Source organism: Pan paniscus, chromosome 3 (assembly GCF_029289425.2).
Source record: "Pan paniscus chromosome 3, NHGRI_mPanPan1-v2.0_pri, whole genome shotgun sequence".
NCBI classification, from domain to species: Eukaryota; Metazoa; Chordata; class Mammalia; order Primates; family Hominidae; genus Pan; species Pan paniscus.
Window position 1 is genome coordinate 110312978 of NC_073252.2, and position 26419 is coordinate 110339396.

At 36.1% G+C, this 26419-nt stretch overlaps 1 protein-coding gene across 2 annotated transcripts in view; it reads left to right on the forward strand.

Moving 5' to 3' along the window:
* The window catches only part of AP1AR (adaptor related protein complex 1 associated regulatory protein), a 43278-nt gene that overhangs the window by 8043 nt on the left and 8816 nt on the right, over nucleotides 1-26419 (forward strand). The window contains exons 2-6 of one of the 2 annotated variants that reach the window (XM_003830034.7): nucleotides 15688-15736; nucleotides 17226-17252; nucleotides 20258-20283; nucleotides 23258-23354; nucleotides 25525-25623. In XM_003830034.7, coding sequence (XP_003830082.1) covers nucleotides 15688-15736; nucleotides 17226-17252; nucleotides 20258-20283; nucleotides 23258-23354; nucleotides 25525-25623 — 298 coding nt within the window. The remainder of the gene's footprint in view (nucleotides 1-15687; nucleotides 15737-17225; nucleotides 17253-20257; nucleotides 20284-23257; nucleotides 23355-25524; nucleotides 25624-26419) is intronic. The other variant, XM_003830035.7, reaches the window with a different exon arrangement.

Genomic DNA, 26419 nt, shown 5'->3' on the forward strand with positions numbered 1-26419 from the left:
TGGGACTACAGGCGCAGGCCACCACGCTTGGCTAATTTTTGTATTTTTTGTAGAGACACGCAGGGTTTCACCATGTTGCCCATGCTGGTCTCGAACTCCTGAACTCAGGTGATCTGCATACCTCAGCCTCCCAAAGTGTTGTAATTACAGTTGTGAGCCACTGTGCCTGGTCTCTGTGTTATTCCTTCTTTTTTTAGTTTTTTTGTGAGCTTTCACTTACCTTTACCTTACCTTACTTACCTTCCCTATGAAACCCGCTCCAAGCCCCTGAAACCATATTATCTCCCTGAGGAAATAATATTTTCTACAGGCTTATTTTTGCTCTATATCAAGGGTTGGCAAACTTTTTCTGTAATGGGCCAGATAATATGTATTTTAGGGTTGGCAGGTGGTGTGGTCTGTCACAACTACTGAACTTGCCTGTTTTAGTGCAAGAGCAGCCATAGACAGCATTTCAACAAATGAGTGTGGCTATATTTCAATGCAACTTTATTTACAAAAATAGGCAGAGGGCCAGATTTGGCCAGTGGGCCATAGTTGCCAACTCCTGGTACCATATGTACCATGATGTACGCTAAGAGCTCCTCAAGGAGGTCAAGGACTGTGTTTTATCACTCTCTCCATTCTCAGTATCTTACATTTGTTGAATGAACAGCCAGAAGAGTTATTTGAACTTGCAGGATCTACAAAACTACAATTTCTCCTATCCTTCATTTTTTTTAAGGCCTAAAGATAATTCCCTAACTTTGGCAAAAACACCACATACCCAGATACTTAAACACATATCCTACCAGTTTTATATTGACTCACTATTTTTTTTTAAAGAGATCATATTGAGTACCTTTGAGAATTTTAAAAATATTTATTATAATATATATTGCTAAAATATAGAAATCAATAGTGTCAGCATTAGAAGATTTATTTTGGTTCTGCATGTTTTTCAGTTTTGAAAAAAATATAAAAGTGTAAGATGTTTCTCTTGGAATTTCAGAAGATAGGAAGGAAAACAGTAGTGCATTTAAATGGATATGGATTTTTTAAACATTCTTTGTTAAACCTTAAAGACTCCCTAAGACTCTGTTCTGAATATCATTCCATTTTTCCCTAATACATTTTTAGTCTTTAATGTACTTTTCCTGGGTAATGGTACTTCACCTACTACTTATATGCTAATAAGTTCAGTCATCTCAGTCTGAGCTCTGAAATATCTAATTGCTACTGTGTAGTTCCATTTATCTATCAAACATAACTGTAAATTAATTTTGTGAAGCTGAATTCATCTTTGTTTCCTTCTCATAGCCCTTTCCTCCTTTTTCCTCTTTAAGCCCCAGCCTTTTCTACTACTTCGTTCCCTACCTTGTGAGTGGTATCTGTAGTCACCTAAGCCATGAAACTAAGAACTGTATCAAGTTCTTTCCTGTTACTCACCCTTCAAACCCAGGTTATCAAGTCCCTGCCTTCTGAATGGCCCCTACATGTTAGATCTTTCTAACATCTATATCCTCTCTGCCTTAAAACAGACCCTTTTGTCCTCTATATTTGTAGTTCTACCCTCCTGATAAGCCCTTTTGAACTTGTGTCTCCCTAATCTGAAAACCAAAAGGAAAGCAACATGAAACCTTATGTAGACTCCAACATCTCCCTCTAGCTGTTACCCTGACTACCATGTCTCCCTCCAGCTATTAACCCTATCTCCTATCTTTTCCCTTAAATATGTTTCTTAGGAATTGTCTGGTCTTGCCTAGTCTTGATGTCTTCTTGAGAAGTGTTTCCTCACTTCTCACTCAGTCTTCAAAGTAACCTAATGTTCACCTTTCCTGCTGCTGCTCCCCTCTGCATATTCATTTTCTTCTCAGTCATGACATTTTGGAGTCCTTCAAAACTTCTGTTAGACTCTTCTCACACTATACTCTCCTTAAAGAGTGACATGCATATAGCTGCTAACTTAGGGGTTGTCTTTGACACTGTTCCCCATCATCCCATGTTTCCAGTCCATCCTCAAGACCAGATGATGTTTTTTTTATCTCTTAAATAACTTTTCAGTCCACCCACTTCTCTCGCTGCTGCCACATTAATCCAGGCTGTCGTCATTTGTTGCCTAGATTTCCAGTAATTCTGTGTGTATTCCTCGTTCACCATTCTCTGACACTACTTTGTTTTCCTTCATGGCGCTTACCACTCCATGACTTTGTAGACTCTGAGCATTTGTTTGTCTGTTGACTGTTCTCCCTTAATAGAGTATAAATTTCATGTGGTCAGAGACTTTGTTTGTTCCTGTATTTCCAGTGTACCAGTGGTGCTTGCCTAGTAGGTGCTCAATAAATATTTGTTGACTGAGTGAATAGACTATCAAGTGGGTCTACCCACATATATTCCTGACCTTTTCCAATTTATCCTGCACCCTGGAATCGAAGTGATCTTAAATGCACATCTGATACTCTGGTTTCTCTTCAGAGTCAATAGATCTTTTGCCTTTTAAATGCAAATCTGTGACACAAATACAACATAAATTCTGAAGTGGCTTACCAAACTTGTAGGATAAAGACTGAAATCTTAATGGAGCTTTCAAGGCTCTGTGTTAATCTTTTCTTTGCCTACCTCTTCTTTCTCCTTTTATTTTTTTATTTTTGCTTCATGTGTGTCACACTTTTCCTTGAATCTATTTCTTTCCTTTTTACTTAGATGACTCCTATTCACTCATCTTGTAGATGCCAGCTTAAGAATTCTTTCCTACAGAAGTCTTCCAAAACCATCTCCTACCCTCCAGAGGGTAAGTCTGCACATCACCATGGAACCATCTGCTTTTCTTCTGTGCATGTTCTTAGTTTATAGTCATACTGAAATAGTGTGATTATTTGGTTAATGCCTGTCTGCTGCTCTCAATAAAAAGGAAGGAGTTTATGCCTGTTTTTCCATACCACTGAATGAATACCCAGCTCTCAGTTAAGTGCCTAGTACATATTACATGTTCAGTAAATACTTGTTGGCAGAATTAATGAATACAGTATCTTGAATATGTCAGGTTCTTTTCACTCCCCCTTGCCTTTGGTACCTGCCGCTCCCTGAAACATCTCTTTTATCTGCTTGGAGGCCTGGCTCATTCCTCGGCCTCAGGCTGATTTTTGATGACACCTCATCTGAACATATCCCCTCTCACAGCATAGTAGTTGTTAATTTACCTGTGTGTCTACCCTGTTAGATTATAAGCCTTTTGGATACATGGGTTTAAAGTATTTCAAATGTATAGCTATGCATGTTACTGTATTACATAGCTATGCCTGGCTATGCCTGGCTATGCCTGTCACTCAGTAACTTACGGAAATAAAAAATTGGAAGATTCAGTGGCATAGATACATAAGTGGCAACAGTTTCCAAAAGAAGAGCATTGTCAGTGATTTCAGATGCTGCACACAAATTGCAGAGGACAAATAGCAAAGAACTAAAAGACCTCTAAGGTCCCTTCTCATTATTAGTTTCCTTTAAATCAGGCTCTTAAAAGGCAATAACTGTTTTTTAAACCCTTGCATTATGTCTTTGACATGTTTGGAGGGAAGAATTTGTCTCCTCTCTGCCAAGGCATAAAATTAAGTTTTTGAACATATTCTTCATAAACGTGTCTTTATTAGGAAGAAGCTTATTAAACAGTAAATATGATTATTATTACTACCTGTATTAGTCAGGGTTCTCCAGAGAAATGGAACCAGTAGGAGATATCTGTATTTCTATGTTTACATGTAGGTAGATATATATAAACAGATATAAAATGAGAACTGTCATAAGGAATTGCCTCATATAATTATGGAGGTTAAGTCCCACAATCTGTTATTTGCAAGCTGGAGACCCAGGAAAGCTGGTCGTGTAAGTCTCAGTTCACAGGCGGAAGACCAGTGTCTCAGCTCAAGCAGTCAAGTAGAGAGAATTCAATTCAACCTTCCTTCAGCTTTTTTGTTCTGGTCAGGCCCTGAATGGATTAAATGATGGCAGCCCACCCACCTTGGAAAGGGCAATTTGCTTTACTCAGTCCACCAATTCAAATGCGAGTCTGTTCTCTAACACCCTTGCAGATGCACCAGATATAATGTTTAGCCAGATATCTGGGCATCTGGTGACCCACTCATGTTAATGTATAAAATTAACCATCACATCACCTTATGTCACTGCTATCCCTACCTGGAAAAATCTGTTGATTTTATCCCTTAAGATTTGAGTGGTTAAATCTCTATTGAAATATTTGATACTAATTGGAAAACAATGTTTCCATCATCTTTGTAATACTTTTTGCCAGGCATTAGATTTATAATCTTTCCAGTCTTCTGAAAAAAAAATAGCATTCTTGGGAAGCTTTTAATTTTTAATAGACTTTGGAACAATTTACCATGATTCTTCATCATTTATTTATAGTGTCAAGCAAAACATACAGGGAAAGACTTTCTTATTTTATTCTGACAGATATAAAGAGGAATATGAAGAAAAGGTACAATATCAATGTAGAATTTGTGATAATTTTTCAGTTACCTTTTACTTAAGTCACTTTGATATGAGTATTTGCCTGCTATGCAAAACAAAGTGAGAAGCATAAAATACTGCATTTTAAGCCTATTCTTAACAAGACTGGTTTTATCTTTAATAAAAGTATCTTGAAATCTACCTTGAGAACATCGATAAGTGAATATGTATGCAAGTATCTCCACTTTTGTACCACATTAGTTTCAAATTCTTCCAAATTTCTGTATATGCCTCCATCGTTCAGAGTATTATTCTCCAGGAACCAGTCATAGCCTTTCTTTTCTACCCCTCTGATGTCCTTTATGTGTTTGAATCTGTCTTAGGCTGTGTTGACATAAAGGAATATCTGAGACTGGGTAATTTATAAAAGAAAAAAAAAGCTTACTTGGCTCACAATTTTGATGTCTGGAAAAGTTCAAGATTGGGCATCTGCATCTGGTAAGGTGCAGACTGCTTCCACTAGTGGCAAAAGGTGAAGGGAAGCCACTGTGTGCAGAAATCACACGGCAAAAGAGGAAGCAAGGAGGGAGTGCCAGGCTCTTTTTAACAACCTGCTTTCATGGGAACTCACTCATAACCATGAGGATGAGGTTGGCACCAAGCCATTCATGAGGGATCCACCACTGTTACCTAAACACTTCCCATTAGGCCCCACCCCTAACAATCGAGATCAAATTTCAACATGAGATTGTTAGGGGACAAACATCCAAGCTATAACACAATCCACTTTCACATCTTCAGTAGTAGTAGAGTGGATACGCAGAAGCCTACTTTACTTCATTTAGAGACAGCTCGCAGGACCATAAGAATTACATGTAAATGAATGTCCATGGATGACTTGGAGGAACTCTAGACTGTTAAGAGGAAAAAGTACACTTCTATTTTCTTTAAATCATTGTTTTTGGAGCCTCTTTCTTTCAGCTCCTCAACTTTCACCCTAATTAACACACCTGAATATACATGTTCTTGAATAGAATAGTGGGTTGCTGCCCAAATTACTTATCGCCTTCCTTTTTCCTCCAGGGCATGTGACTGGATTCATGAACGTTAAATGCACATATTATGTGCCCGTAATCATTTTCTTCACAGCTCAACTTTATGTGATACTGCTCTATTGCTAGAGAATTCTTCCAGCTTCTCACATCACTTTGTCCTTTATCGTTTCACTGCTGGCATTTAAGTCTTACGTCTTGGATTTACCGCATTTATTTTTCTCTTGTACTTTCACTCTTGATACTGCTGCTTTCATATTACATCCCCATTGGGATTCTGACACTTCTCCCATCATCTCTTGTTTTCCAGTCCGTCTCCCAAACCAGATGATTTTTATCTTGTAAATATTTCTTTAATCCCTGCACTTCTCTCACTGACACCACCCTCGTCCATCTTATTCTTGCTTAGCCTCAAATTTGATTGCATACGTTATTCATACATTCATTCTATACGTTTATCTCTGCTCACTGTTTAGGACTTGTATCATTCTTGGCACTTGCAGGAGCAGCTTCTTATATGAACCAAGGTTTACTTCTGGTTCAAGTCATTCATTTCTATTCCTGTGCAGTATTGTATTATATGAATAGGCCATAATTACTTCACCCTTCTGTTGATGGACATTTAGATCATTTCCAACTTCTTTTTTTTTCTTTTTCTTTTACAAACTACCTCAATTTGTGCAAGGAGATAAATGTCTCTTTGTACACATGTGCAGAAGATTCTTTAGGTGGATATACCTAGGAGTAGAATTGCTCAGTCATAGCTTATGTACCTCTTCAAATTTACTAGAAAAATAAAACTTCTTCAGAGTAATTATACTACTTTAAACTTTTACCGATAATGAATTTTCATTGTTCCGTTTCCTAACGCTTGGTATTGTCAGATATTTTTTCAATCTGTTGATGTGAAATGCAATCTAATATTTTGTCAAAACTTTATCGTATAATATTCCTATATACCAGCAACAAATACTGCATATTATAAAATTACCTTTTAAGATAGCAGTGAAAAAATATAAGAGACTAGTAATCAATAATAGATGTGTAAGACTAGAACAACGTTTTTAAAGATGCCATCTAAATAAATGCAGGGCAATACCATTTTCACGGGTAAAAAGACTCACTGTGCTTAAGATGTCCTCTGCCTATTTACTTGAAATTTAGTGCATTTGTAGTTAAAATCCTAATAGGAATTTTGTGGAACTTAAGCTGATTCCAGCAATTTTAATGGAAGAGCAAAGAGCCATAAAGAGCCCACAAATTTTGAAGAAGGAAACTTGTCCTATCAGATTATAGACTCTAATAATTAAAACCCTGTTGTATACTAGTGGGTGAACGGGCTGGAATATAATACCCAGGCTTTCTTAGTCAACTTGAAGGTGAAGCTCAGTAATGTTTATTTTTAAAAGGCAATTGTTTCATGCCACAGGATGAGAATAACTGCTTTTCTAAAACAGAGTTGTCAAGACTAAATACCTATATTGGAGGGTTTCTAAATGTAAAATGCCTAGTTCAGGGACTCATAACCATTTTTTTTCTTTTGTACATCAACTCCCAAAGGTGTGCAGTAGTCTCCTGTCAGTAATAATGCAGTGTTATATTGATTTTTGCCCAAAGATGGGTGAAGGAGACCTCCTTAGATTTACTCTTGCCATTTTCTGTTGTTGTTTCCTATGGTACCTCCAACATTCACACCTCCAAAAATCTCTGGTCTGTATAAACTTGGAGTTTTCTTACAGAGTTGTTTTGTTGTCATTATAAATGAAATTAATTTGAGATTCAGTAGATTTAGTCAGAAGTTACAAATATGAAAGCGGAGAATACTGTTTTTTAGCTTCCTTATTTTTAAGCAATTATGTTTGCATAATAGAATCTTAGATTGTTCTGTACCAATTTACACTATAATTTTATTTAGCAAATGTAGGAAGCTTTGTACAACATGACCTACTTATAGGCTAACAATAGGTCTAAAAAAGTAGGGTGGCTATTCTCCTTTATTTTTAGATTCTTAAGCAGTTACTATTGAAAATATTAGATCAGATTTTCTTTTAACTTTAAATGTCACCAGATTTATATACTCCTAATTTTTAGTGAAAATCTTTTTATGAATAATAGTTAATTAATAAAATAATGTTTTATGCATAATACAATTAAACTTATTTTTTTCTTATAAGAATGCTCTAAAAGCATATAATGTGAACAGTGTTATATATAAAATTAGCACACTTTTAGATTCCAGGCTACACATATTATCAGAACATGTATAGCAGTGTTTTCAGCTACAGAACTGTGATGGATTGAACATGGAGGGGGAAGAATTGAGGAAGATCTAAAAGATATTTATCTACACTTGACCTTGGATATATGTTGAAAAGAGCTTACTTTTTGGAGTTTAGATACTTTACGTAATTTTTTGTACTAAGTCCTCAAAATCCAATGCATGTTTGACACATAATAGCCTTTAAAATTCAGACTAGCCACATTTCAGTTGCTCAATAGCCCCTTGTGGCTAATGGTTATCATTACTGGACAGTGCAGATCTATCCAATAGGATAACAATAGTTCATAGGATGATTCTGGGAAGCAAATGAATATAAAATACATATTTTAAAAATAAGCTTCGTTCCTGACCCATTGTAGGTCCTCAGTAAATGCAAGCCTCTCTTTGCTCTCCATTATATTAATAGCTTGTTATGTTTTGGGTTTTGTAGCATATGTAGTTGGAAACTTCAAGTCAATAAAATATTGACCTTTTTTTCAAATTGAAGAAAATAACATGTTCTTATTATTCTCTAAACTAACAGTAATTGAGAGTCAGCTTTTGTAATAGATATTGCTGCTTTTGCTCATTTTGCTTCCTATCTTTCCTTCTAAGACTCAATTTTCACCTAAGATTATTAGAAATGTACGTTAATAGTTGGCACCAAATTTCTGGTTTTAAACTGTGATCCAGTTTCCTTTTGTCTCATTTTTTTAATGATGCTACCCTATATACATCTAAAACTTCATTCTTGAAAATATTCTCAACCAGCACCTATATAATAATGAAATATTACTACACAGTACTTGGGGGACTTGAATGATGAGTTATGTGATTTTTCCTGTGGCTACTTTTGCTGTCCCATTAATATATAATTTTAGGCTGGGTGCGGTGGCTCACACCTGTAATTCCAGCACTTTGGATGACCGAGGCAGGCAGATTGCTTGAGGCCAGGAGTTCGAGACCAGCCTGGCCAATATGGCAAACCCCCATCTCTACTAAAAATACAAAAATCAGCTGGGCATGGTGGTGCACGCCTGTAGGCCCAGCTACTTGGGAGGCTGAGGCAGGAAAATCGCTTGAACCCAGGAGGCAGAGGTTGCAGTGAGCTGAGATCACACCACTGCACTCCAGCCTGGGCGACAGAGTGAGACTGTCTCAAAACAAACAAAAAATACATAATAATTTTGTTTGGGCAACCACATTGGTGATTTCGTCATGTCCCAGGCTCTCACCTTCAACCTTTTGGGTCAGGTGAGAAAACCAAGGTAAATTTAATAATTTAAAATGAGAAATGTAACTGTCAAGGAACTATATAGTACTTGTGTCTAGGTAAAGACATTATTTTACTATAAGCATAGAATAACAGGGTGGGAGGTGCTTAGTGAATGTAGATTCAGAACAAAGAAAGTTAATTATACAATTCAAATAACCCATCACCTTGGAACACTACCATCCACTGGGACCAGATAGCCCAGTTCCTTGAACCAGGGGACTTTTCTACAGACAGAGTTTGGCTGAACTCTACCAACATTTCTTTCTCTATTTTGTATTCTTCTGTTTCTTCATTTTACACATCTTTTTTAAAAATATGATTAACTTCCTTCTCTTTCTTTTAAATCTTACAGGAGCCCTTCTGTTTCCTTAAGTTAACTTAGCATGTGAAGGTAACTGATCCATGATGTATTGTTTATAGCTTTAATTTCTGTTTTCTCTGTTTCCAGCTTACTGGGAGATAAGTCACTCTTCCTGTGTCCCCAAGGAAAAGACTATACTTCCATTTCTCGATATTACTTAGAAGTAAAATCCCTAGAAACAATAGGCATATGTATGTATTGGTAGTAACATGAAGTGTATGTATGGGAGGGGAAAAATTGCTGACATTGCATCTTTGTCTACAGACAACCTTACTGGGATAGCAAAAGCAAGCAACATAAATTTCCTGGGTGTGAAGAAAAGAAGAAAAGAAAAGTACTTTTACTGATCTGAGATTGAGAAGTAGCTCCAGGGTTAAATATAGGAATACTTTTAAGGAGTTTTTGGGCTGATGTTTATGTTAACGTTGTAGTTTCGAATTTGAATAGAGGAGTCTCACCCAGACTCTAACTTTGTATGAATGTCAAGCTCAAGGCATCTAAAAACACAAACCTGCTTCTTTCCCAGGCTTCCTCATCTTGGTAAATGACAAATCCATCCTAATTGTTCAGGCCTCAGAGTTAGGAGATAGCCTTGATTTTTCCTTTTTACACACATCCTTATATCTAATACATTAGCAAATTCTGTCAGCCCTGTCTTCAGAATTACTTCTCATTACTCCCACTATTGTTACTGTGATTCAAGCCACCATCATTTCTTCGCTCTACTATTATAATAGCTTTCTAATTGACCTCTTAAAACATATGTCAGCGTGTCTTTTAAGGATCTTCCAGTGAAGTTGTTACAGCTAATAGATTCTTAAGGAATGATAGAATTTAAAAATCATTGTTTTTGTACTCTGTAGTGAAATAATGGAACTGAGTACTGATTATCAATGGATGCTAAAAACCATTTGGTAAAAGCTTGATGTGAAATATTATGATGGGTGGATTAGGCTGACATAAATATCCTAACTTACAGATCATCAGTAAAAGTGAGGCAGGCAAAAATAAAGTTCCTTATGATTTGATTCAATAGCAAGTACCATTAGTGAAGCATTCTTGCCTAAAAAAATTAAACTCAATATAATCAGGCTTTTAAATCAAATTACTAAAATGCAGGAAATACAGGGGATAGAAGAAAAAGTTAAATAATACCAAGAGGAAAAATATCAGGTAAATCCAGAAAGTGAGAAATTTTGTAGGACAAGTGACACAATTTGTCTAACAAATCAGTGGCATGAAAATAGACACTGGTGCTGGGAAGGGGGCTGATATGGACTAAAAGAGGTGCAAGAGGCCTAACAAGCAAACATACTCTGTGGGGCTTTTGTTTGATTCTGATTTGAACAAATCATATGTAAAAAGATAATTGGGGAAATAGAAATATAGATTGGACTAGACATTAGATAATATTAAAGAAATTATTTTAAATTTTGTTGGTATGTTAGCTTTTTTAAAAAAAACAGTTCTTAATACTTTAATTAGAGATGCAAATTGAGGTAAGGGTAAGATAACATGTCTGAGATTTGCTATAAAATACCAACAAAAAATAAAACAAAAAGAAGTATAGTATAAATGAAACATGATCAGGAAGTAGTAACTTTTTAAGTGTGGTAATGGGTACCGGGGGGCTTATCAATCTCTTCTCTCTGCTTTTGTGCATATTTGAAAAGGTTCATCATAAAAGTTTTAAAAAACAGAGTGAATGCTAAAGACAAAAATCTCTTCTGTGAGTTCTTATCTAATTAATATTAAAATCTAAAACTCTTCCCATGGTCTATAAAGGCCTGTGATCTGACCCTGGCTATCTCTCAGACCTTATCTCCCTTCCTTCTTCATTCCAGCAATTCTGACCCTCTCGCTTTCTTAGAATGTGCCAAGTAGAGTTTTGCCTCAGAGCGTTTGCTTTTGCTTTTCCTCTGTTTAGAATTCTTTTCCTCCAAATATCTGTCTAGCTGGCTTCCTCATTTCCTTGGGGTCTTTGTTCTGCTTTTGCTTTAACCGAGAAGTCTGCCTTGACCACCCTACATAAAATAACCCCCTGTTCCGGGTGCGGTGGCTCACGCCTGTAATCCCAGCACTTTAGGAGGCTGAGGCAGACAGATCACCTGGGGTCAGGAGGTCGAGACCAGCCTGACCAACATGGAGAAACCCTGTCTCTACTAAAAATACAAAAAATTAGCGGGGCGTGGTGGTGCATGCCTGTAATCCCAGCTACTCGGGAGGCTGAGGCAGGAGAATTGCTTGAACCCAGCGGGTGGAGGTTGTGGTGAGCCAAGATCGTGCCATTGCACTCCAGCCTGGGCAACAAGAGTGAAACTCTGTCTCCAAAAATAAAATAAAATAACCTTCCTCCTCCAATCACGATCCTCACTAGTAAGTGAGGATCCTTAGAGTATAAGGTACCTATACCTTAGAGTATAAGGTACTTTTCTTTAAAAAAAAAAAAAAAATGTATAGGCTTGGTGCAGTGGCTCACGCCTGTAATCTCAACACTTTGGGAGGCCGAGGTGGGTGGATCACCTGAGGTCAGGAGTTTGAGACCAGCCTGGCCAAAGTGAAACTCCGTCTGTATTAAAAATACAAAAATTAGCCGGGTGTGGTGGTGGGCGCCTATAATTCCAGCTACTTGGGAGGCTGAGGCAGGAGAATCGCTTGAACCTGGGAGGTGGAGGTTGCAGTGAGTCGAGATCCAGCCACTGTACTCCAGCCTGGGTAAGAGTGAGACTCTGTCTCAAAAAAGAAATATATATATATAATTTTTTATAGATTTAGGGGGTACAGCTGCAGATTTCTTACCTGTATATATTGCATAGTGAGATACCATCTTGTGCCAGTCAGCGTGGCCATTACTGAAAAGTTAAAAAGCAATAGATGTTGGCGAGGATGTGGGGAAAAGGGAATACTTAGCCACTGTTGATGGGAATGTGAATTAGTACAAACTTCACGGAAAACAGCATGAGGTACTTTTCTTTCATGGCAATTACTATCATCTGATGCATTTATCTATGTGTTTATTATCATTCATTCACAAATTGTTAGCTCCAAGGTGGCAGGACCTTTATCTGTTTGTTGACAGTTGTATTGCCAGCATCTAGAACAGTGCCAGGCACTTTAGAAGCACTTGATAAATATTTATGAAATAAAAGTGTAAAACTTGACTTAAGGTTTAATAGTTGAGTACTTCCATTCCTTTCCCCAGTTGTTCCGCTTACCCTTCACTTACATTCTCATCCTTACCTAGGAGCAAGTAGTGAAGGATTGATTGCCAAGAGCCTCATTGAGAACAAAACTGAAGGAAAGAACAGAAAATGCAGCATAGTTTATTATAGGAAACATTGTAAAAGGTGTATTCCAAATTTGCTAGGCTTTTAAGCATCCAATAATATGGAAATATTTGAGTTTTCATTTTTCATTTCTTAATAGCTCTCCAAAATCTGAAATGGTCCTTTCAAACCATTAGGACGTTGGCTTTCTAATTATTTTTAAAACATATATATTACATAGAATATAGAAAAGTATGTGAAAAGTTATGGTTTTATACGGCTGGAAGTTGGCAAAATGTCAGTGACTGAATTTAATACATCACATGTCTGAGGGTCCTATTCAGTCATCAATAATGTTTGAACAAGTAAACATAATTCAAGCATACTTGAATAAGTAACTTAATTCATGAAATATATACATATTATGTTTCTTGGTATTTTCAGATAAGTCACAGGATAAAGTTCCCCTGATAAAAATGTTGACCCTGAGTTTGCCAAATCGAGTATTTACTTTATCAGTATAATCTTAGCTTTTATTGTGGTAGGAGTCAAGATATGCATTTTGTGAACAAAGTCTCAATCTAATCCATTTTAAAAGGAAAGCTTGAATTTTTTCCCAAATATATTTTGCTTTTCTGTCAAATATATTTTGCTTTTCTCTTTATCTTGTTTTATTTATTGCTATTCTTAATTTACTCCCTTGTCATATCACTTATATTCATGTTTATTAATCAGGACTTTGTGGGGGACAGAAGCCCAGTTAAAACTATCTTAGGCAAAGGGTAGAATTTGTAATAGGGATGTTAGGTTTCTCAACTAATAACCAAACCATGAGCAGGGTGGGATGCATCTGGTTCTTAGGGATGGTTTTGATGCTGTCAGAGCACTCTTTCAGTTTATTTCATTCCTCTCATTGCGCATTGTCAGAAAGCATAATCCCCAGCAACTCTCTAGAGCTCTCAGAAGGATATTGTCTCTCCCTGCTCAGTTTCTGTGTAACCCTGAACCAGTCAAATGAGGTGTGAGGGATTGACTGATTCTAACTTAGTCAGATACTCAGGGATTCAGAGTCATGTGAGAACGTGAGTGTCCTCACTATAGCTGGCTGTGAATAGAGGGGACAGAAAAGGGAGATATTTACAACAGATAACACTTTTGCCTACTACTAAAGTTAGTTTGTATTATCTATGTATAATTAGACTAGAACATGGTGTTCTGCCATCTAATACAAATGTAGTGTAACAGTTACCTTGGTTTCGACAATGTTCTACTTAGCTTTGGGCTTTGCCACAGCAGTGAAGTCATACTGATGGCTCCTATTGATAGTATTACTGGGCTTTATTTCTAATTATTCAGCTGTACCACTCACTAACCTGGAGGAGGAAACAGATTAATCAGAGACAGATTCTTCATTCAGGGAAGATAGTGATGGTTGCAGGGAGAGAAGCATATAGCACTGTAAGCAGGAATCCTAATGCCAGAACCCAGTGCTACTACTGAAGGTTCAACTCATTTCTGTATTTGTTTGAGAAATAAAGGAGAGAGAAGAGTGGAGGCACTAGATAGAGGATTAAGGGTATTGCATTTATGTTGGATATAGTCCATGAAATCTGTGGAATTGTAATACCAAATTCTTTGCTTTTTACCAATGATCTTAGTGGACAATAACACAGATTTGCATCTATCAGCAGATAAAGATTATAGCAGGAAAAATAGTTCCCATAATTTCATTGCTATTTTTTTCCTTCAGTCATGATATGGCATTCTCTTTCACTAAACCTTCATTCACACACATATACATAATACAAAGAATTCTGCACTTTGGGAGTCCCAGAATTACTTGAGCCCAAGAATTTGGGACCAGGCTGGGTAACATATTGAGACCTCATCTCTACAAAAAAATAAGTGAAGCCAAGCATGGTGGTGCATGCCTGTATCACTAGCTACTGGGGAGGCTGAGGCAGGAGGATCACTTGAGCCAAGGAGTGCAAAGCTGCAATGAGTCAGGATTGCGCCACTGCACTCCAGCTTGGGTGACAGAGTAAGACCCTGTCTCCAAAAAAGAAAGAAAAGCAAAAGAATTCTGACCTGTCCTAACCCCAGGATTCTTCCTGTTTCTTAAAAGTGTGCTTTCTGTCCATGAATCCTGATGATTTAAGAACGCTTAGTACAAATTTGGATCCCCATTGTATGGCAGTGGAGTTCTCCATCAGTTTTGGCAGCTGTAACAGGAACCACATTATGACTGAAAGTCTCGTAATCTCCTGGCACTTCCAGTTACAAAGGACTGTGAGTGGCCCTGTCCTGGGATGCCAGCTTGGATGCTGTAGTACTTAGAATGTAGACATATCTTTGGAGGATATAATAAAGAAGATTCCTATTTGACTACATATAAGTTTAATAGGAGCAGAAAAGAATGATTAAAATAAAGTCAATATTTGGCCCTAGTTGGAAAAAATAATGTAATGGATTGTTTGATTGACATGTATATGCATTGTTTTTCTCTTTTATTTGTGAGGGCATGGGAAGATAACAAAAGTCTTGAATAAAGACACGTGATTCCACCACCAAAGATAACTACTCTTAGCATATTGACATACATACTTTTAGATACTTAATGTTTTGTGTATTTTTAACAAAATTGAGAACATATTCTTTTTATATATTATTTAACACATCAGTATTTTTTAACGAGGTACTTTTCTTGATGTAGTAAAAATAATGAGATACATTTTAAAATGTATTCTACTCAATGTAGTAAATATAGTAAATTAATTATTACAGATTTAGTAAGTGTTAGTGCCAATAGAAAGAAATATTGATTGACTAAACAAAGTCATAATGAAGTTTAAAAATCTGGACTTTTTATATTCTTAGGTAAATTTTGTTGTTCTTTTTTTTATAAATATAACTATATGTTAGAGATTTTAAAGTTGCTCTTGAGGAAATAAATGTTTTTATGCTATATATTAATTCAATCTTAGAGTTAATTGTGTTTTTTAAAGTTATTCTGTTTTCCTTCCCAGATCCAAGTATTTTAGAACATGCTCAAGAGGTGAGCACTTAACAATAGAGGTAAGTAGTCATTAATTTGATTGAATTAAAAATGCCTTCAGAAAGGCGGAAGGGGCTTTTTGTTGTAAAGAGGGAAAGATCTGGACCCAAATTTAGAATGGACTGTTTATATTTCAATATTATTCATGTTAGTGAAGATTGAAAGAGTTGGAGCAGTGAGGGAAGGAATGAGTAGGAAGAAGTTTGCAGAGGATTATGGTTCTGTTTTTCTAATAGCTTTTTCCCCCACCCTATAAGTCAGGGAGAAGGTACTCTTCTGTCAGTAATAGTGGCTCACTAGGGTATAATGAGAGGTGGTTGGCCTGCCCCAGCAGGGAGGAGTCCAGAAACAAAGCAGGAAGTTGAGTTTAAGCAACTCCACAGCAGAATGACCGAGTCACTTTTTCTTTGAATGTAAAATATAATAATAGAAACTACCATTTATTCCTTACCTACTATAAACTAGCCACTCCACCATACAAATTAAGAATGTCATCACAACTCTGTTGTAAACAGGTGGTGGTCACCCTGTTTCATGGATGAAAAATCAGAGGCTTAGACAGGTGGAGAAATTGGGCTATATTACACAACCTATTAAGTGGCAAAACCTAAATTCTAGTCCAAACTGCCTGGCTCCAAAGCTGGAACACTGTACTTTATGACCTTCTATATTAATAAGGAAATGTGTAAGGCAGGAATTAGATATTTAAAAATCACAAACTAATATAAAAATAAGATAAAGATAATAACTAACAGTTTTATTCTTTTTTCAGAGAGATTCCTTAATTTTCTAAACCTTTTGAATTCATTGTTTCCTCTCAATCTTTAAGCCAAACAGTATTAACAATAAAACACCTTTTATTTCAGGTGGTTACTTATCAAGTTATTTAAATTTAAAATAAAAACACTTTAGTGATATAATAGTAATGACTTTTATTAGGTCACTGACATAATAGTGTTAAACACATTATGATCAAACTGTTTACATTCCTATCTCTAGAAAGACATTGTATTTGGGGATAGTAACTACCACTTAGTAGATTTTCAGTAAATAACTATATGAATGAATAGACGGATAAATATAAACGTGGGGAAATTCTTATTTGGTATCTTTTAGTCCCCATTCCTTGAATAATTTTCCTTCTTACAACATTTGTTCTGTAGTCAAGTGAAGTGGAATATTCTGGTAGCATGGAATGAAATTACTTGTATGAAATATTCAATTCAGATGAAAGTTTTAGTTCTGATTTATGTAGAAAATTGCTATAATTCTCCTGTTTGATTTTCATTCATAGAAAGTCATAAATTAAAATAGTATATGCTTGTCTTGGCCATTTTGTAGGACTGTTAAATATATCAAATGAAATGATGTATTAAAGAGGCATTTGAATTAAATAGCTTACAAATATAAAGGTATATTATTTTTAAGTGAAAAAAGTAACATAATTTCTTGTGAGATGTATACCTAAGACAAATATTCCTCTTAACGCTTACTTTTTTGTCCTTTCAGTTTGAGAATCTGGTAGAAAGTGATGAAGTAAGTATTTCCATAATAGTACAAAACTTGTATTTGTTTTTCTCATTAATCATCTCATTAGTTCTAACAATTATGTTTACAATTTTTATTATTTTTGTTTTAGAATTTTTATTTTCTGGTTTTTATTTTTACTTTTTAGTTCTTTATTACTTCCTTCTTTTACTAATTTATATTAGAAAATAATTCCGAATTTTTTTTTTTTTTGAGACAGAGTCTCACTCTGTCGCCCAGGCTGGAGTGCAGTGGCATGATCTCAGCTCACTGCAAGCTCCGCCTCCCGGGTCACGCCATTCTCCTGCCTCAGCCTCCCAAGTAGCTGGGACTACAGGCGCCCGCCACCATGCCCAGCTAATTTTTTGTATTTTTAGTAGAGACGGGGTTTCACCATGTTAGCCAGGATGGTCTCGATCTCCTGACCTCGTGATCCACCGGCCTTGGCCTCCCAAAGTGCTGGGATTTCAGGTGTGAGCCACCGCGCCCGGCCAATTCCGAATTTTTTTTGCTATCTAAGATACACTATATACACACACAGGATTTAAAGCATTATACAGAAACCCAAGGAACTTCAGAAAGTTGTATTTCTAATATTTCTAACCTCTTGCCATTAGGTAGGTAAAATACCTAACAATCCAGAGTAGACCCATTGCTTTTTGTTGTTGTTGCTGTTGTTTTCTTTTTAAGAGACAAGATCTCGCTATGTTGCCCAGGCTGGACTCAAACTCCTCAGCTTGAGCAGTCCTCCTGCCTCAGCTGAGTAGCTGGGACCATCGGTGTGTACCACTTCACCCAGCTTTGGAGTAGGCCTATTCTTTATAGTTTTCATAGATTCTGATGTCAGATTTTCTACATGTTTATTCTACAGTTTCTGACTTTAGCCATCATCTCTTTTATCAGTTATTCTTTATGTTGATTTTCTACATTTCATCTCATACAACTCAGCAAGTTTTAAGATGCTTCTCAAATACAGAAGTGTTAAAAATGAGAAGGGAGTGCATTTTAGAATCAGCAAATTGTGGTGTATATTTCAACATTTGATCTAGTCAAAAGGCTAAGAAGCATTTCTTATGCATTCGTATAGTTAGAACTTTAGTTTGTATGCTAATTTGCAACTTCACTAAATTAATTGTGTACGTTTCTGCAAATTACTTAACCTCCCTGGGTCTACTTTCTACATCTTTAAAATTGGTTAGACTAGAAGAACACTGAAAGTTGACACTGTCATTTTTGTTTTCTAGGGAAAGAAGAAAATGTATTAATCTTTTCCTTTAAAAATGTATTCTTCAGTCCAGCCTTTCTCAGAGTATGTATAGAATACTAGTCTCAGAGTGTAAATTAGCATGTAAAAGATTCTGAGATAAACTGTTGTTAAACTGAATTATTTAAACTTGTTCAACTCAGCTCTTCTTAAATTAACGTGGGTAAAAATCCTTTTTTAAAATAATAATACATATTTTTCATCTGATAGGACACATTTTGGAAACTGTTTTAGCCGTTTGTTCTCCCAGTAAAATATCATTCCATTTCATAGAACTTACTTCTTTTCCTTCACAGAGGTCACTTTTGTCTTCATGTCTTTCTCTTAAAAAGTTTAAGCAAACACTGGACATGATATGTTTAAAGCATCTGACAAGTGTTAAAAGTAAGCGTTCTTTCAGCCTCCAGTAGAATTCATCCCAGCACCATAACACTTTTCAAGAGAACTCGTGATTCCATGGATTTTCCTAAGATGCTTTTTGTTTGGTTGGCTGAGGATTTTTTTATTTTTGTTTTTGCTAACCCCTCTTCTCCTCTCTCATTTACTTCATATTTTGTGTTTGGTTTAGTTGAATGTCATCCTGTTTTGTAGTGCTACTTTCTAAACTAATGTGGACCATTTGGAATTTTATTCCTGCTATGATATTTTAACTTTCAGTTACGAATAGTTTAAATGTGTAAGAAATAGGCATAAACCTGAACAAATCCTGAAAATAGTTATGCTTTGCTTTGGAGGAAAAAACTACAGATAATTTCATAACCTTGTGAAAGAAAACAAAAAGTTGAATCTCATTATTGTATTTAAGTTGCTGTAAATGCTAAATTAGTGAATGCTGAAGCATTACTGCAGGGGAAATACAAGGTTAGGTTCCTGCAAGCCTCTGATCACAATATGTTCATCAACCAATCAGTATATAGCCTCATTCAATGTGCGTTTCTGTGTAAGACACTGTATTAAACACATATTATTGATTCATTAACTTTGAACTCACAGCCAATAGCACAAACTCATGCTTGTATGAAGCTTACCTAACACACATATTTTCCCCATAACACACATCATAGCTTTCTTGGACTTTAGGAACACTGGAATACTTAGAGGTCATTTTAAACAGAAATCACCAGCAAAAAAGCACAGAAATGCAAATAATGTGGCATTAAATAGACTGTGAAAAGGATACTTGTTTATAGCATGAGAGCTGAAACAAGAAAGCGGAGTGTCTGTTGCCCTGTTCTACCTCATCTGGGAATGTGCATTGCTGAGCAACTCAAAATTTTTACTGCTCCATGCCTGTCCTTGAATGACCAAGAGAGCTCAAATATTGATTTTGTGGTTACAAGTAAATTTTCCAAGTAGGCAAATTTGCAAATATAGAAACTGCAAAAAAATGAGGATCAACTGTTAATATAAATGAGAACATAGAGAATATGTTGTCTCATACCATACTGACCGCAGTTCATTTGGTATGTAACAAATATTTGTTAAAAAAAATTAAGAAATGTCCAGCAAATGGTTTTATGTAATTAAGCTAGATAGTAAACTAAATTTTGCTTTGGAGAAGTAGCAAAATTTTAAAGCTTTTTGTTTCAAATATTTTTAATAGTGAAATATATTTAATAGTGAAATGTATTTACTCTGATAAAAAATGGGTAAGTTGAAAGTATTTAGATTAAATAAAAATTGTATTGGTTACTTTAAATAGAATTTAGCTAATGAATTTGTTTTAATTGTTTAATTAATTTTTGTACAGGGGGAGAGCCCAGGAAGCAGTCATAGGTAAGGCTTTGTTAAAAAAAAAAAAAAAAAAAAAAAACTTCTATGCAAACTGTAAGAAAACTCTCTTAAGAAGTCAGGCTTTATCATTTGCTTGCTTTGAGACATTAAACAGTTTACATTTCAGAACTTTTAGTTTTTTCTTTCTATAGGATTGAGACAAATATCATATATCTCAAAGACTGTTTTGAATATTAAAGAATTTAATGTAAGTGCCCAGATGCTTTCCTGTTGTACCTGTTATATGTTTTTTAGTTTTCTTAAAACCATTTAATACTGATAAGTACGTTTCTTTTAAATTTTTTAACTTTATTACCCCTTTCTTTCCTTATGCATTCTAAAACTTATTCTACTAAATTTTTTCACATCTTTTAATAGTAACTAAAACCTTATGCTATAATTATTTAAGCAGCTTTTAAATATTTTATTAAAATTGCATGTGTTACTTGAAGTATCTTTAAGTCAAAAGAGCGTTCTTAATTTCAAGAGAATATTTTTCATATACAATGTTATATTATGAACAAATAATCCTTACTTTTTTTAGTTTAGCAAACATTTATTAAGCAACTGTCGTGTGCCAAGCACCGTGCTAGAGACTGGGATTTTAAAAATCAGACATAGTCTCTCCATTAGAAGAAAGAACATCCTGGTCTGGGAGATAGATTCTCGAGATGACTAATTTCAATATGAGGTAGGGAAAGCAATTAAATAGTGATTATAGAACATTCTAGGGAACCTTAGAGAAGAGGCTGTTTGCCCAAAACAAAATCCAAGAAGACATTTTTAAGGGGATAACACCTGGTGTTGATTGTTGAAAGGTTGGTTAATGCTAACTATCCAGGCAGAGTAGGAGGACATTTGAAATTGCATAAGCAAAGTGAGAGAATTGATTGTAAAGGGGCACAAGGAAAGTATGTGAGGTGATGGAAGTGTTATATATCTTGCTTCCAGTGGAAGTTACATGAGTGTATACAATTATCAAAACAACTTTATGAACTGAACACTTAAAATCTATATTTCATTTTATTTAAGTTATACTTCAAAGAAAAAATTTTAAAGCCCTAATATATAACTAGGGCTAGCAGAAGTTAGAGCTGAAGGGACAGAAGTAGGAGATAATACCTATAAATGGCTAGTTAACCATGATAGTTACCATGATCACCTAACTGAGGTGGGGGTTTGGGGAGAGGTGGAGCATGGTGAGAGAGCAAGGATCTGAGGATTGACTAGGCGGACACTAGAAGAGGATTCTGAAGATGACCAAGAAGTAGTAGGCAAAAAGAAGAACCAGGAGAGCTTGGGAAGCCGAGGGAGGGGAGACAGACAGACAGATGGGAATGGTTAACACTGTCCCATGAAACTGAGGTAGTAAGATAAGGACTTAAAATTGTGTATTGTATTTGGCAACATAGAAGCCATTGATTACCTTTGCTAGAGTTATTGGAGTTATGGGAGCAGAGGTAGACTGCAGCGAGTTGACAAGTGAATGGGAGGTAAGGACATGAAGGCAAGAGAAGAACAGTAGTTAAGAACAAGAGCTACACTACCTGGGGTTCAGATTCTGGCTTTGCCACATACTATATGACTTACTTAGCCATACTCTTAATCTGTCTTCGTTTCACTTCCCTCATATGTATAATCCTTATATCTACCTTAGAGGGTTGCTGTGAGGATTACAATTTGCTAATATATGTGAAGCATTTAGAAGAGAGCCAGGCACATAGTAAGTGCTAGATATGCTGACTATTGATATTATACATTTAATTTCAGGACTTGGCTGAAAAAAAGAGGGAGCAGTAGCTTGAGATAGATACAGGTCAAATGGAGGTTTTTTTCTTAGTTTCTTCTTTCTTCCTTCCTTCCTTCACATGAAGAGAGGTGCAAACAGACAAAAGGAATAGGTTAAAGGTAAAAGAGAGGTACTAATTGATAGAACAAGGTCCCAGAGAATTGCCTGGAGTGGGGCAGGAGAGATGGGCTCAATGGTGAGTGAGTCAAGAGTGTAAATGTAGTAGGTGACTCTGAACAAGTTAAGAACATTCCTCTTTAGAGGATGGTGAGGAGAATAGGAAGGATATATGTAAGTAAGTGGGGGTTGCCACAAAGTTGGGGCGATTCATGGTTGATACTCCTCATTTCTTAAAGTGGAGTGAAATTGCCTTTTAAGATAAAAAAAGTATGAATAAGGAACTTGAGTATGTGAAGATTTTTAATTTGGTAGTGTAGGATATGTGAAGGAGTTGCCACATATATATAAAAGGACTACTGCTGGGGTCTGAGTGCCAAATTGATGTCAGGTTTTCTCTAGCAGCCTGAAACAGAAAGGGCTGAACATGGAAATGACCCAGGGTCAGAATGTGAGTAAACCAAGTGAATATGGAATAATGATAGGAGTGCAAGAAGGTGAGTATGTTGGTAAGAAAGTAGTTCAGATCTGCCTTGGTGTCCATATTGGTTGTAAGTGAAGCAAGGCCAGAAGATGACTGGGACAGATAGACTGGGAGAAAAGGGAAGGATGAAGGGCCTGGGGAAGCCAGAGTGATTAAGCAGGATAAAATAGGAGGATTAAGAAGAGTTCCAGAATGGTATGACGGCTGAGATCAGGGTGTAATAGTGTACTGATGTTTATATTTTATGATGAGCATCTTGGGATATGGTTTGGGGTATATACCCATAGGTCAGATGGCTGAAGCAGAGCCAGATGAAGGTAAATAAAATCTACATTTCTTAAAAGGTAGCTGTAATGCTTTAAAAACTATTCTGATATTGTATCATCTTACCAGTTTATATACTAGAATAATAGCAAGTGTTAGAATGTATACTTTTTACTCTTAACAATTGAAGTTGTAGCAAATTGCTTTAACATTTTTAACAGCAAAATTTGAGAATTTCACTGGCTTTTTGAGTGTTTTATTTGGACTTAGACTCATCAGAAGTTTTTGTTTTTTCTTTTTCTCCTCCTCCTTTTTTTCTCTAGGCCTCTTACTGAGGAAGAAATTGTTGACCTAAGAGAAAGGCATTATGATTCCATTGCCGAAAAACAAAAAGATCTTGATAAGAAAATTCAAAAAGAGGTAAATTGTCTTTTATATTGCTTAAGTACATGTTATCATAAAGAGAGAATTGTCATTATATAATATATTGTGTAGAGTCTTTGGACCCATATTTAGATATATACAGATGAATATGTTTTAAGAGTTAAAAAAAATCATTCCAGCCTATTATAATTTCTTTTAGTTTGGCTTAATTTATCAGAAATCATATGCTGCCAAAAAATGGAGATAGTACATTCTTTTAAAAATAATTTCTTAATTCACAAAGTAGGAACTCTGGCAAGAATATGCACCTTGGTATTTAAAACCAACTTTTAGAGCAGGCTCACACCTGTAATCCCAGCACATTGGGTGGCCGAGGCAGGCAGATTGCTTGAGCCCAAGAGGTTGAGACCAGCCTCAGCAACATGGCAAAACCCCGTCTCTACAAAAAATACAAAATTAGCTTGGTATGGTGGTGCATGCCTGTGGTCCCAGCTATTTGGGAGGCTGAGGTGGGAGTATTGCTTGAGCCAGAGAGGTCAAGGCTGCAGTGAGCCAAGATCATGCCATTGCACTCCAGCCTGGGCAGTAGAGTGAGACCCTGTCTCAAAAAGGAAACAACAACAAAAGCAAATTTTTAAAAAATTACCCTGTTTCACAATAAGTGGTTTTTTGAAGAGTTTTTGTCTTGGTGTATTTGTTCTCAGAGAACCAAGTACTTATAATCATAAGTGTTAAAGTTATTTAATGTGTTTATTGAAATGGCCTATAATTATGGTTTTGCACCCACTAAACTAAATGGAATTATTCATATTCTGCTGCACATTTAAAAGTTTTCTGTTTAAGACCGGGCATGGTGGTCATAGTTCCAGCACTTTGGGAGACCTGTAGTTCCAGCACTTTGGGAGACCTGTAGTTCCAGCACTTTGGGAGACTGAGGTGGACAGATCACTTAAGCCCAGGAATATGAGACCAGCCTGGGCAACATTGTGAAAACCCATCTCTAAAAAAAAATACAAAAATTAGCCGGGTATGGTAGCATGCACCTGTAGTCCCAGCTACTAAGGAGGCTGAGGTTTTGAGCCTCAGCTACTAAGGAGGCTGAGATTTTGAGCCCAGGATCCTCAAGGCTACGGGAGGTCGAAGGGGAGCCACTAGACTCCAGCCTGGGTGACAGAGCAAGACCCTGTCTCAAAAAAAAAAATAAATGCACACACACACATACATACATACATATACATATATTTGTCTGTTTAATGTGGGTATGGTGGCTAATGCCTATAGTCCCAGCACTTTGGAGGCCAAGACAGGCAGATTGCTCAAGTCCAGGAGTTAAGAACCAGCCTGGGCAACTTGGCAAGACCTCATCTCTGCAAGAAATACAAAAATTCACCCGGGGTGGTGGCGCACGCCTGTAGTCCCAGCTACTCTGGAGGCTGAGGTGGGAGAATGGTTTGAGCCCAGGAGGTCAAGGCTGCAGTGTTGGTGCCATGGTACTGCAGGCTGGGTGACAGAATAACACCCTGTCTCAAAAAGAAAAGTATGTTTAGGACCAATTAGTGATTTCAAAAGCATTAACGTAAGCTATACAGTAGCTGTTAATATTAGTCTAAAGAAAAAAATTTGTGTTGAAATTTGATTTTCAAGTTAACTTTAACATACAATAGATATTACTAAAGCAGTTTATGTGCTCTTATGAATAGCAAGAACTTACATTTGAAAGTAATTTTTTAATAGTTTGATAGTAATACAATTAAGGAGACGTGCATTGATGTTAATTAGATGGCAAGACATGAATTTTGTGAAAGCTGAGTTCACTTTGGTCACAGTGATGTAATTGATCTTAAAGATACTGGATTTATGAGGGCCCAAACCGGCAAACTAGTGAGGGTGATAGGTGTTGGAATGATTGTTTAAAATGAAGATCACTGCAGATTCTAAAGAAACACTTCTATATTTATACAGAATAGATGCTACTGCTTCATAACTCAGTTTCTAAGGAATTCTGTAATGTGTTTTATATCCTTTGGGTTATTTTGTAAAAGAAAAAATTTAAACAATTGCAAACATTTCAATTCTGTTACGCTTTGTAGAGATCAATTATTTTTTAATAATTTATTTTTTGTTTTATAAATAGAAGCATTTTATTTTTAGAGCAGTTAGACAGGTTCTGATTTTTGTTAATCCTTATCGTTTTGTTCATGTACAGTTAGCCTTACAAGAAGAGAAGTTAAGACTAGAAGAAGAAGCTTTATACGCTGCACAGCGTGAAGCAGCCAGGGCAGCAAAGCAGCGAAAGCTCTTGGAGGTGAGGGGAAAAGACCCCAGCATATATTAGGGTTGCTTTTCTCCTTATTTTCTCTGACAAATCTTAGTTGGGACTCTTTTTTTCCTATTCTCAAGGACTTCTTGTTTAACAACGAATGTGTTTACCCATATATTCTTAAGAATTTTCAAGGCAAATTAGTCAGTCTTTAACAGCTAGAAATAACATCAGATTACATGCTTGATACTCAATGCTGTTTAGCTTTAGATTAGCAAATGCTGATTCCTGTTTATCCTAAAGATAAATTTTAGTGCTATAAAATTCAGTATTCTTTTGGAAAAATTAAATGTACTCTTAGAGGGAAAGCGTTGCAAAACTAGCCTTTAAATATAATTGGCAAAGCATTTTGTTTTGTGAGGGTTTTTTTTTTTTAACAGTTTTTTAAATTGCTAGAATTTCTTTTTTTCCTGGAACTGGATAAACTGTGCTATTTTCCCCATAAAATTATTACTTGCTTCTCATCTTTATTCTTGTGTCCTTGGGAGATTGGGAGTTTGGGTCTTGAGAAATCTTTGGAATATTATCAGAGAAGGCAGCAGATTTACCGTATCTTACCATGCTGCATTACCATAATGCCTGGCAGCTGTAAGTAACAGGCATTTATGGAACCCTAACTGTCAGGAGCAGCAATGTTTTATCTTATTTAATCCTCACAACAATCTTATGAGATAGTGTTTTTAATCCCTGTTTTACAAATGAGAAAACTGAGAGTAGGATATGTTTTGTAACTTGCTTGAGATCCTACAGTTAATAAGGGCCAGAGCCAAAGTTCAAGCAC